Source organism: Ambystoma mexicanum, chromosome 8 (genome assembly GCF_040938575.1).
Source record: "Ambystoma mexicanum isolate Mex_15411 chromosome 8, UKY_AmexF1_1, whole genome shotgun sequence".
Lineage (NCBI taxonomy): Eukaryota > Metazoa > Chordata > Amphibia > Caudata > Ambystomatidae > Ambystoma > Ambystoma mexicanum.
Window position 1 is genome coordinate 2,000,348 of NC_090929.1, and position 12,936 is coordinate 2,013,283.

General features: G+C 57.5%; 1 protein-coding gene across 2 annotated transcripts in view; it reads left to right on the forward strand.

Annotated features, from left to right (window-relative positions):
• Nucleotides 1-12,936, forward strand: part of COL27A1 (collagen type XXVII alpha 1 chain) — a 1,990,256-nt gene that overhangs the window by 856,775 nt on the left and 1,120,545 nt on the right. For both annotated transcript variants that reach the window (XM_069609095.1, XM_069609096.1), the window contains exon 14: nucleotides 4,669-4,713. In XM_069609095.1, the coding sequence (XP_069465196.1) occupies nucleotides 4,669-4,713 (45 nt within the window). The remainder of the gene's footprint in view (nucleotides 1-4,668; nucleotides 4,714-12,936) is intronic.

Here is a 12,936-nt window from a genome sequence, read left to right on the forward strand (position 1 = left end):
GCCTGCTCCTCCGCCTACTCTCATGAAAGCTGGCTTTAGACCCCCATGCCTGCTCCTCTGCATACTCTCATGAAATTTGCCCTTAGACCCCCATGCCTGCTCCTGTGCCTACTCTCATGAAATCTGTCCCTAGACCCTAATGCCTGCTCCTTCGCCTACTCTCATGAAAGCTTATCTTAGAGCCCCCCACACCTGCTCCTCTGCCTACTCGCATGCAAGCTTATCTTAGACCCCATGCCTGCTCCTCCGCCTACTCTCATGAAAGCTGCCGTTAGACCCCCATGCCTGCTCCTCTGCCTACTCTCATGAAAGCTGCCTTTAGACCCCCAGGCCTGCTCCTCCGCTTACTCTCATGAAAGCTGCCCTTAGACCCCCATGCCTGCTCCTCTGCCTACTTGCATGAAGCTGCCCTTAGACCCCCATGCCTGCTCCTCGGCTTACTCTCATGAAAGCTGCCCTTTGTCTCGCATGCCTGCTCCTCTACCTACTCTCATGAAAGCTGCCCTAAGACTCCCATGGCTGCTCTTCTGCCTACTCTCATGAAAGCTGCACTTAGACCCCCATGCCTGCTCCTCCGCCTCCTCTCATGGAAGCTGCCCTTAGACCCCATGCCTGCTCCTCTGCCTACTCGCATGAAAGCTGCCCTTAGACCCCCATGCCTGTTCCTCTGCCTACTCTCATCAAAGCTGCCCTTACACCCCCATGCCTGCTCCTCCACCTACTCTCATGAAAGCTGCCCTTAGACCCATGCCTGATCCCCTGCCTACTCTCATGAAAGCTGCCCTTAGACCCCATTCCTGCTCCTCTGCCTACTCTCATGAAAGCTTATCTTAGATATCCATGCCTGTTCCTCTGCCTACTCTCATGAAAGCTTCCCTTAGACTCCCATGCCTGCTCCTCTGCCTACTCTCATGAAAGCTGCCCTTAGACCCCATGCCTGCTCCTCTGCCTACTCTCATGAAAGCTGCGCTTAGACCCTCATGCCTGCCCCTCTGCCTACTCTCATAAAAGCTGCCCTTAGACCCCATGCCTGCTGCTCCGCCTACTCTCATGAAAGCTGCCCTTAGACCCCATGCCTGCTCCTCCACCTACTCTCATAAAAGCTGCCCTTAGACCCCATGCCTGCTCCACTGCCTACTCTCATGAAAGTTTATTTTAGACCCCCATGCCTGTTCCTCTGCCTACTCTCATGAAAGCTGCCCTCAGACTCCCATGCCTGCCCCTCTGCCTACTCTCATAAAAGCTGCTCTTAGACCCCATGCCTGTCCCTCTGCCTACTCTCATAAAAGCTGCCCTTAGACCCCATGCTTGCTACTCCGCCTACTTTCATGAAAGCTGCCCTTAGATCCCGTGCCTGCTACTACGCCTACTCTCATGAAAGCTGCCCTTAGACTCCATGCCTGCTCCACTGCCTACTCTCATGAAAGCTTATTTTAGACCCCCATGCCTGCTCCTCTGCCTACTCTCATGAAAGCTGCCCTTAGACCCCCATGCCTGCTCCTCCACCTACTCTCATGAAAGCTAGAGCCCATGCCTGCTCCTCCGCCTATTCTCATGAAAGCTGTCCTTAGACCCCATGCCTGCTCCTCCACCTACTCTCATGAAAGCTAGACCCCATGCCTGCTCCTCCGCCTGTTCTCATGAATGCTGCCCTTAGACCCCATGCCTGCTCCTCTGTCTACTCGTATGAAAGCTGCCCTTAGATCCCATGCCTGCTACTACGCCTACTCTCATGAAAGCTGCCCTTAGACCCCATGCCTGCTCCACTGCCTACTCTCATGAAAGCTTATTTTACCCCATGCCTGCTCCTCGACCTACTCTCATGAAAGCAGCCCTTAGACCCCATGCCTGCTCCACTGCCTACTCTCATGAAAGCTTATTTTACCCCCATGCCTGCTCCTCGACCTACTCGCATGAAAGCAGCCCTTAGACCCCATGCCTGCTCCTCCGCCTACTCTCATGAAAGCTGCCCTTAGATCCCATGCCTGCTACTACGCCTACTCTCATGAAAGCTGCCCTTAGACCCCATGCCTGCTCCACTGCCTACTCTCATGAAAGCTTGTTTTAGACCCCCATGCCTGTTCCTGTGCCTACTCTCATGAAAGCTGCCCTTAGACTCCCATGCCTGCCCCTCTGCCTACTCTCATAAAAGCTGCCCTTAGACCCCATGCCTGCTACTCCGCCTACTCTCATGAAAGCTGCCCTTAGATCCCATGCCTGCTACTCCGCCTACTCTCATGAAAGCTGCCCTTAGATCCCATGCCTGCTACTACGCCTACTCTCATGAAAGCTGCCCTTAGACCCCATGCCTGCTCCACTGCCTACTCTCATGAAAGCTTATTTTACCCCCATGCCTGCTCCTCTGCCTACTCTCATGAAAGCTGCCCTTTGACTCCCATGCCTGTTCCTGTGCCTACTCTCATGAAAGCCGCCCTTAGACCCCCATGCCTGCTCCTCTGCGTACTCTCATGAAAGCTGCCCTTAGACCCCCATGCCTGCTCCTCTGCCTACTCTCATGAAAGCTGCCCTTAGACCCCATGCCTGCTCCTCTGCGTACTCTCATGAAAGCTGCCCTTAGACCCCCATGCCTGCTATTCTGCCTACTCTCATGAAAGCTGCCCTTAGACCCCCATGCCTGTTCCTGTGCCTACTCTCATGAAAGCTGCCCTTAGACCCCCATGCCTGCTCCTCTGCCTACTCTCATGAAAGCTGCCCTTAGACCCCATGCCTGCTCCACTGCCTACTCTCATGAAAGCTTATTTTACCCCCATGCCTGCTCCTCTGCCTACTCTCATGAAAGCTGCCCTTTGACTCCCATGCCTGTTCCTGTGCCTACTCTCATGAAAGCTGCCCTTAGACCCCCATGCCTGCTCCACTGTCTACTCTCATGAAAGCTGCCCTTAGACCCCATGCCTGCTACTCTGCCTACTCTCATGAAAGCTGCCCTTAGACCCCATGCCTGCTCCACTGCCTACTCTCATGAAAGCTGCCCTTAGACCCTCATGCCTGTTCCTGTGCCTACTCTCATGAAAGCTGCCCTTAGACCCCCATGCCTGCTCCTCTGCCTACTCTCATGAAAGCTGCCCTTAGACCCCCATGCCTGTTCCTGTGCCTACTCTCATGAAAGCTGCCCTTAGACCCCCATGCCTGCTCCTCTGCCTACTCTCATGAAAGCTGCCCTTAGACCCCATGCCTGCTCCACTGCCTACTCTCATGAAAGCTTATTTTACCCCCATGCCGGCTCCTCTGCCTACTCTCATGAAAGCTGCCCTTAGACCCCCATGCCTGCTCCACTGTCTACTCTCATGAAAGCTGCCCTTAGACCCCATGCCTGCTACTCTGCCTACTCTCATGAAAGCTGCCCTTAGACCCCATGCCTGCTCCACTGCCTACTCTCATGAAAGCTGCCCTTAGACCCTCATGACTGTTCCTGTGCCTACTCTCATGAAAGCTGCCCTTAGACCCCCATGCCTGCTCCTCTGCCTACTCTCATGAAAGCTGCCCTTAGACCCCCATGCCTGTTCCTGTGCCTACTCTCATGAAAGCTGCCCTTAGACCCCCATGCCTGCTCCTCTGCCTACTCTCATGAAAGCTGCCCTTAGACCCCATGCCTGCTCCACTGCCTACTCTCATGAAAGCTTATTTTACCCCCAAGCCGGCTCCTCTGCCTACTCTCATGAAAGCTGCCCTTAGACCCCATGCCTGCTACTCTGCCTACTCTCATGAAAGCTGCCCTTAGACCCCATGCCTGCTCCACTGCCTACTCTCATGAAAGCTGCCCTTAGACCCCCATGCCTGCTCCACTGTCTACTCTCATGAAAGCTGCCCTTAGACCCCATGCCTGCTACTCTGCCTACTCTCATGAAAGCTGCCCTTAGACCCCAGGCCTGCTCCACTGCCTACTCTCATGAAAGCTGCCCTTAGACCCTCATGCCTGTTCCTGTGCCTACTCTCATGAAAGCTGCCCTTAGACCCCCATGCCTGCTCCTCTGCCTACTCTCATGAAAGCTGCCCTTAGACCCCCATGCCTGTTCCTGTGCCTACTCTCATGAAAGCTGCCCTTAGACCCCCATGCCTGCTCCTCTGCCTACTCTCATGAAAGCTGCCCTTAGACCCCATGCCTGCTCCACTGCCTACTCTCATGAAAGCTTATTTTACCCCCAAGCCGGCTCCTCTGCCTACTCTCATGAAAGCTGCCCTTTGACTCCCATGCCTGTTCCTCTGCCTACTCTCATGAAAGCTGCCCTTAGACCCCCATGCCTGTTCCTGTGCCTACTCTCATGAAAGCTGCCCTTAGACCCCCATGCCTGCTCCACTGCCTGCTCTCATGAAAGCTGCCCCGCTGCCCGCCCTGCCCGTGCTACGCCTGCTCGTTTTCCCTCTTCCCAATATCGACTCTCTGCTCTGCCTGTTCCTCGAGCTTGCGCTGCCTTTCGGCGCCCCCTCCCGCGCCCCCAGGCCTGTACAGAAGCCCCTTCACGCTGTTCCTGCGGGGGAGGCCCACCTGCAACAAGGGGGCCTGTGTGTGCCTCCTCCCTGCGCCTTCATTAGCACGCGCTGCCCGGAAGGCGGGTGCTGCCGGGGGAGGGCACTGGGGGGGGGGGGGGGGGGGCAGGATCTCCCCGTGTCGCTTTTTGTCTAATGCTGTTGGTCTTTCTTTCCTTCTAGGGAGATCTGGGCGCCCCTGGTCCGGCTGGAGTCTCTGGACTTATTGTAAGTACATAAACAAACTCCACACTGCCTGGGACACGAGGGGGTGGGGGTTGTGGGGCGCTGCAGCCTAGGTTTGCAGGAGGGACCTTCAAATGGCACTGGAGCCTTCTTGGGCCCGAGGGGCACTGCCCCCTGGCTGGCAGATCTGTTCTGCCCGGCGTGGGGCTGCCCTGGGTCCTGCAGCCCCCTCTCTCACTGCACAGCTCAGTGTGGCTGGGCTGAGTGGGCTCCGCGACTTTCGGCGCCCCTTCCTGTTTAGGCTGCGATGCTTTTATAAACATATATGCCGGTGCCTTTCTGAACATCTCAAGCTTGTGTAAATCTATGAAATGGGAGCGATGTCTTTCCGAGTCGATGCCGTGTTGCACCGGTGCAGTGACATTGCAGCTGCACTGGTGCCTTCATAATACAGAGCAGAGCGAGGGGTCACCAGAGGAAGTAACATTGACTGACAGAAGTGGCAGCAGCTACAGTGATGCTACAGATGGCTGGCACTTCTGTCCGCGTGCCTGAGTTAATGGCGGGTGCATCTCCCGTTGCGGCTGCGGCTGCGACGGAATAATGCATCCCGCCAATGTTTTGGTGGGACAGGGGAGCTCAACCCCACTTTTAGGAGACTGTTGGCTCCGGCCCACTTAAAGCACTGGGGTTAGGGGAAGGAATCTATCAGTGCCAGTGGCGTTGCTAGGGGGAGGACTGGTGGGGCCCGTGCCCCTCTGAAATCCTGTGTCCCCCCTTCTGCACCCCCCCCCCACCTAAGGCGAACAGTGACCTTGTTCTCTGTTTGTGGTGTTATTTGTGACACTCAGTGAGGCAAATGTCTGCATATCACACACAGCAAATACTCTCCTTTTGTCTCAAAGCTAGCAGTGATGTTGGTATGAACATGAGCACGAGCCACTTCTCAGGTGTTCCTGCCCGGCTTCTGCACAGCGACCTCCATACTGTGCAGAGCAGCTTGCAGCCCCGCCCACCAGAATGCAGCCCTCCATAGTGTTAGAGCAGCTGCAGCCCCTCCCATCAGAATGCAGCCCTCCATAGTGTGCAGAGCAGCTTGCAGCCCCTCCCATCAGAATGCAGCCCTCCATAGTGTTCAGAGCAGCTTGCAGCCCCGCCCACCAGAATGCAGGCCTCCATAGTGTGCAGAGCAGCTTGCAGCTCCTCCCATCAGAATGCAGCCCTCCATAGTGTGCAGAGCAGCTGCAGCCCCTCCCATCAGAAAGTAGCCCCTACATAGGGTGCAGAGCAGCTTGCAGCCCCTGCCATCAGAATGCAGCCCTCCATAGTGTGCAGAGCAGCTTGCAGCCCCTCCCATCAGAATGTAGCCCCTACATAGGGTGCAGAGCAGCTTGCAGCCCCTGCCATCAGAATGCAGCCCTCCATAGTGTGCAGAGCAGCTTGCAGCCCCTCCCATCAGAATGTAGCCAAGAAACTGCTACTGATGGGCCATTAGTCACTGAATGGTTCCGTGCCTGCATTCTGATGGGAGGGGAGGTGCAGTGGGGTGTGGGTAATTGGTGTGCACAAAAGCAGGAGGGCTTGTGATGTCACAGATTACCTTTCATAGGCGGCCCCCTACTTTTGATTGTGCTCCCCTTACTTTTGTCTTTGGCCCCCTCTGTGCCCCTCCTAAATTTGATTCCTGGTGACGCCACTGATCAGTGCTCCTGCATTTGGAAGCCTCTAAGCCATGCTCCTGCCAGGGAAGGAAGGTTCCCCTACACTTGGCGGCCTCCAACCTCTGCACCTGCCAGGGAAGGAAGGTTCCCCTACACTTGGAGGACTCTAGGCTCTGCACCTGCCGGGGGAGGAAGTTTCAACTGCACTTGACGGCCTCTAAGCCGTGCACCTGCCGGGGAAGGAAGGTTCCCCTAAACTTGGCAGCCTCTAAGCCATGCACCTTCTGGGGAAGGAAGGTTCCCCTACACTTGGCAGCCAAGCTCTGCACCTGCCGGGGAAGGAAGGTTCCCCTACACTTGGCAGCCTCTAAGCTCTGAACCTGCCGGGGAAGGAAGGTTCCCCTACACTTGGTTGCCTCTAAGAGCTGCACCTGTCGGGGAAGGAAGGTTCCCCTACACTTGGTGGCCTCTAGGCCCTGCACCTGGCGGAGAAGGAAGGTGCCCCTACACTTGATGGCCTCTAAGCCCTGCACCTGGCATGGAAGGAAGGTGCCCCTACACTTGATGGCCTCTAAGCCCTGCACCTGGCGGAGAAGGAAGGTGCCCCTACACTTGGCAGCCTCTAAGAGCTGCACCTGTCGGGGAAGGAAGGTTCCCCTACACTTGGTGGCCTCTAGGCTGTGCACCTAGGGGGAAGGAAGGTGCCCTTACACTTGCAAGCCTCTAAGCTCTGTGCCTGGCGGGGAAGGAAGGTTCCCGTACACTTGGCAGCCTCTAAGCCGTGCACCTGCTGGGGAAGGAAGGTGCCCCTACACTTGATGGCCTCTAAGCCCTGCACCTGGCAGGGAAGGAAGGTTGCCCTACACGTGGTGGCCTCTAGGCTGTGCACCTACGGGGAAGGAAGGTGCCCTTACACTTGCAAGCCTCTAAGCTCTGTGCCTTGCGGGGAAGGAAGGTTCCCCTACACTTGGCAGCCTCTAAACCGTGCACCTGGCGGGGAAGGTGCCCCTACACTTGGCAGCCTTTAAGCCGTGCACCTGCCGGGGAAGAAAGGTTCCCCTACACTTTGCGGCCTCTAAGCCCTTCACCTGGCGGAGAAGGAAGGTGCCCCTACACTTGATGGCCTCTAAACCCTGCACCTGGCAGGGAAGGAAGGTTCCCCTACACTTGGCGGCCTCTAAGCCCTGCACCTGGCAGTGAAGGAAATTTCCACTACACTTGGCGGCCTCTAAGCCGTGCACCTGGCGGGGAAGGAAGGTTCCCCTACACTTGGCAGCCTCTAAGCCCTGCACCTGGCGGAGAAGGAAGGTGCCCCTACACTTGATGGCCTCTAAACCCTGCACCTGGCAGGGAAGGAAGGTTCCCCTACACTTGGCGGCCTCTAAGCCCTGCACCTGGCAGGGAAGGAAATTTCCCCTACACTTGGCGGCCTCTAAGCCGTCCACCTGGCTGGGAAGGAAGGTGCCCCTACACTTGGTGGCCTCTAAGCCCTGAACCTTGTGGGGAAGGAAGGTACCCCTACACTTGGTGGCCTCTAAGCCCTTCACCTGGCGGAGAAGGAAGGTGCCCCTACACTTGATGGCCTTTAAGCCCTGCACCTGGCAGGGAAGGAAGGTTGCCCTACACTTGGTGGCCTCTAAGCCCTGCACCTGGCAGGGAAGGAAGGTTGCCTTACACTTGGTGGCCTCTAAGCCCTGCACCTTGTGGGGAAGGAAGGTTCCCCTACACTTGGCGGCCTCTAAGCCGTGCACCTGGCAGGGAAGGAAGGTGCCCCTACACTTGATGGCCTCTAAACCCCGCACCTGGCGGAGAAGGAAGATGCCCCTACACTTGGCAGCCTTTAAGCCCTGCACCTGGCAGGGAAGGAAGGATCCCCTACACTTGGTGGCCTCTAAGCCATGCACCTGCCGGGGAAGGAAGCTTCCCCTACACTTGGCAACCTCTAAGCCCTTCACCTGGTGGAGAAGGAAAGTTGCCCTACACTTGGTGGCCTCTAAGCCCTGAACCTTGTGGGGAAGGAAGGTGCCCCTACACTTGGTGGCCTCTAAGCCCTTCACCTGGCGGAGAAGGAAGGTGCCCCTACACTTGATGACCTTTAAGCCCTGCACCTGGCAGGGAAGGAAGGTTGCCCTACACTTGGTGGCCTCTAAGCCCTGCATCTGGCAGGGAAGGAAAGTTCCCCTACACTTGGCGGCCTCTAAGCCGTGCACCTAGGGGGCAGGAAGGTGCCCGTACACTTGGTGGCCTCTAAGCCCTGCACCTGGTGGGGAAGGAAGGTTCCCCTACACTTGGCAGCCTCTAAGCTGTGCACCTGGCGGAGAAGGAAGGTGCCCCTACACTTGGTGGCCACTAAACCCTGCACCTGGCGGGGAAGGAAGGTGCCCCTACACTTGGTGGCCTCTAAGCCCTGCACCTGGCGGGGAAGGAAGGTGCCCCTACACTTGGTGGCCTCTAAACCCTGCACCTGGCGGGGAAGGAAGGTGCCCCTACACTTGGTGGCCTCTAAGCCCTGCACCTGGCGGGGAGGGAAGGTGCCCCTACACTTGGCAAACTCTAAGCCGTGCACCTAGGGGGCAGGAAGGTGCCCCTACACTTGGCAGCCTCTAAGCTCTTCACCTAGGAGGCAGGGAGGTCCCCATACACCTGGTAGCCTCTAAGCCCTGCACCTGGCGGGGAAGGAAGGATCCCCTACACTTGGCGGCCTCTAAGCCGTGCACCTAGGGGGCAGGGAGGTGCCCCTACACCTGGCAGCCTCTAAGCTCTTCACCTAGGAGGCAGGGAGGTGCCCATACACCTGGTCGCCTCTAAGCCCTGCACCTTGTGGGGAAGGAAGGTTCCCCTACACTTGGCGGCCTCTAAGCCGTGCACCTAGGGGGCAGGAAGGTTCCCCTACAGTTGGCAGCCTCTAAGCCCTGCACCTGACAGGGAAGGAAGGTTCCCCTACACTTGGTGGCCTCTAAGCCATGCACCTGCCGGGGAAGGAAGTTTCCCCTACACTTGGCGGCCTCTAAGCCGTGCACCTAGGGGGCAGGAAGGTTCCCCTACAGTTGGCAGCCTCTAAGCCCTGTACCTGGTGGGAAAGGAAGGTTGCCCTACACTTGGTGGCCTTGTAAGCCCTGCACCTTGTGGGGAAGGAAGGTTCCCCTACACTTGGTGGCCTCTAAGCTCTGCACCTGGTGGGGAAGGTGCCCCTACACTTGGCAGCCTTTAAGCCCTGCACCTGGCAGGGAAGGAAGGTTGCCCTACACTTGGTGGCCTCTAAGACCTGCACCTGGCGGGGAAAGAAAGTTCCCCTACACTTGGCGGCCTCTAAGCCGTGCACCTAGGGGGCAGGAAGGTGCCCGTACACTTGGCAGCCTCTAAGCCCTGCACCTGGTGGGGAAGGAAGGTTCCCCTACACTTGGCGGCCTCTAAGCTGTGCACCTGGCGGAAAGGAAGGTGCCCCTACACTTGGTGGCCTCTAAACCCTGCACCTGGCGGGGAAGGAAGGTGCCCCTATACTTGGTGGCCTCTAAGCCATGCACCTGGCGGGGAAGGAAGGTGCCCCTACACTTGGCAACCTCTAAGTCCTGCACCTGGCGGGGAAGGAAGGTTCCCCTACACTTGGCGGCCTCTAAGCCGTGCACCTAGGGGGCAGGAAGTTTCCCCTACACTTGGCAGCCTCTAAGCCTTGCACCAGTGAAGGTGCCCCTACACTTGGCAGCCTCTAAGCTCTTCACCTAGGAGGCAGGGAGGTGCCCATACACCTGGTAGCCTCTAAGCCCTGCACCTGGCGGGGAAGGAAGGATCCCCTACACTTGGCGGCCTCTAAGCCGTGCACCTAGGGGGCAGGGAGGTGCCCCTACACCTGGCAGTCTCTAAGCTCTTCACCTAGGAGGCAGGGAGGTGCCCATACACCTGGTAGTCTCTAAGCTCTTCACCTAGGAGGCAGGGACGTGCCCATACACCTGGTAGCCTCTAAACTCTTCACCTAGGAGGCAGGGAGGTGCCCATACACCTGGTATCCTCTAAGCTCTTCACCTAGGAGGCAGGGAGGTGCCCATACACCTGGTAGCCTCTAAGCTCTTCACCTAGGAGGCAGGGAGGTGCCCATACACCTGGTAGCCTCTAAGCTCTTCACCTAGGAGGCAGGGAGGTGCCCATACACCTGGTAGCCTCTAAGCTCTTCACCTAGGTGGCAGGGAGGTGCCCATACACCTGGTAGCCTCTAAGCTCTTCACCTAGGAGGCAGGGAGGTGCCCATACACCTGGTAGCCTCTAAGCTCTTCACCTAGGAGGCAGGGAGGTGCCCATACACCTGGTAGCCTCTAAGCTCTTCACCTAGGAGGCAGGGAGGTGCCCATACACCTGGCAGCCTCTAAGCTCTTCACCTAGGAGGCAGGGAGGTGCCCATACACCTGGTAGCCTCTAAGCCCTGCACCTGGCGGGGTAGGAAGTTGCCCCTACACCTGGCAGTCTCTATGCCGTGCACCTAGGGGGCAGGAAGGTGTGTGTGTGTTTTCTTTTTGCAACTTTCCCTTCATTGACTCCAATGGAATCTGCAGCCATTTGGTCTGTTGTGAACTCTGACCTGACCTTTGGCAGTAAGTAAAGGTGTTTAGCTTCATTATGTGCGGGAACTGGTCACCCATAAGACCACGAGTGCAGGGGGTCTGTGTCTTCATCCCCTTGCAGTGAGGTCCTGGTGGAGCAGTAGGGTCCTGGCGGGGTACCGTGCCTTGCAGTAGAGTCCTGGCCATGTACCGTGCCTTGCAGTAGGGTCCTGGTGGGGTACCATGCCTTGCAGTAGGGTCCTGGTGGGGTACCGTGCCTTGCAGTAGAGTCTTGGTGGGGTGCCATCCCTTGCAGTAGATTCCTGGTGGGGTACCGTGCCTTACAGTAGAGTCCTGGCGGGGTAGCATGCCTTGCAGTAGGGTCCTGGCAGGGTACCATGCCTTGCAGTGGGGTCCTAGTGGGGTACCATGCCTTGCAGTAGGGTCCTGGCAGGGTACTGTACCTTACAGTAGAGTCCTGGCGGGGTAGCATGCCTTGCAGTAGGGTCCTGGCAGGGTACCGTGCCTTGCAGTGGGGTCCTGGTGGGGTACCGTGCCTTGCAGTAGGGTCCTGGTGGGGTAGCATGCCTTGCAGTAGAGTTCTGATGGGGTACCATGCCTTGCAGTAGGGTATTGGCGGGGTACCATGCCTTGCAGTAGGGTCCTGGCGGGGTACCATGCCTTGAAGTAGGGTCCTGGTGGGGCAGCATGCCTTGCATTAGGGTCCTGGTAGGGTGCCATGCCTTGCATTAGGGTCCTAGTGGGGTACCATGCCTTGCAGTAGGGTCCTGGCGGGGTACAGTGTCTTGCAGTAGAGTCCTGGCTGGGTAGCCTGCCTTGCAGTAGGGTCCTGGCGGGGTACTGTGCCTTGCAGTAGGGTCCTGGCCGGGTACCATGCCTTGCAGTAGAGTCCTGGTGGGGTATCATGCCTTGCAGTAGGGTCCTGGCCGGGTACCATGCCTTGCAGTAGGGTCCTGATGGGGTACCATGCCTTGCAGTAGGGTCCTGGCAGGGTAGCATGCCTTGCAGTAGAGTCCTGGTGGGGTACCATGCTTGCTGTAGGGTCCTGGCGGGGTACCATGCCTTGCAGTAGGGTATTGGCTGGGTACCATGCCTTGCAGTAGAGTCCTGGTGGGATATCATGCCTTGCAGTAGGGCCCTGGCGGTGTAGCATGCTTTGCAGTAGAGTCCTGGTGGGGTACCATGCCTTGCAGTAGGGTCCTGGCGGGGTATCATGCCTTTCAGTAGAGTCCTGGCAGGGTACCATGCCTTGCAGTAGGGTCCTGGTGGCGTACCATGCCTTGCAGTAGGGTCCTGGCGGAGTACCGTGCCTTGCAGTATGGTCCTGGCGGGGTAGCATGCCTTGCAGTAGACTCCTGGCGGGGTACCATGCCTTGCAGTAGGGTCCTGGTGGGGTACCATGCCTTGCAGTAGGGTATTGGCGGGGTACCATGCATTGCAGTAGAGTCCTGGCAGGGTACCATGCCTTGCAGTAGGGTCCTGGTGGGGTACCATGCCTTGCACTAGGGTCCTGGCGGGGTACTGTGCCTTGCAGTAGGGTCCTGGCGGGGTAGCATGCCTTGCAGTAGAGTCCTGGTGGGGTACCGTGCCTTGCAGTTGGGTCCTGGTGGGGTACCGTGCCTTGCAGTAGGGTATTGGCAGGGTACCATGCCTTGCAGTAGGGTCCTGGCGGCGTAGCATGCCTTGCAGTAGGGTCCTGGCAGGGCACCATGCTTCCTGTAATGTCCTTAATGATGTGCAAAGTGGAGGTTTGTGGCAGTGAATCGTGTTTTACTTCTTTTTTCTATGCACCACTTTGCACCATCTTTCTTTTTACAACATGATGCATTTCGAGTGCCAAATACTCAAAATGGCTGTGGCATGTGGTTTTAATCCTGTCCTTTGTCCATCATGTGCTTCGGCCATCCTGTCCTTTTTACCATCCTGTGCTTCGGCCATCCTGTCCTTTGGCTTTCTCAAACACAAGCGAATGCACTTCCTGATGTGTGCTGGTCAGGTTCCCTGGGTTTGTGAATTTGCTTACATGGATGGCGGTAATGGGGGTTGGGAGG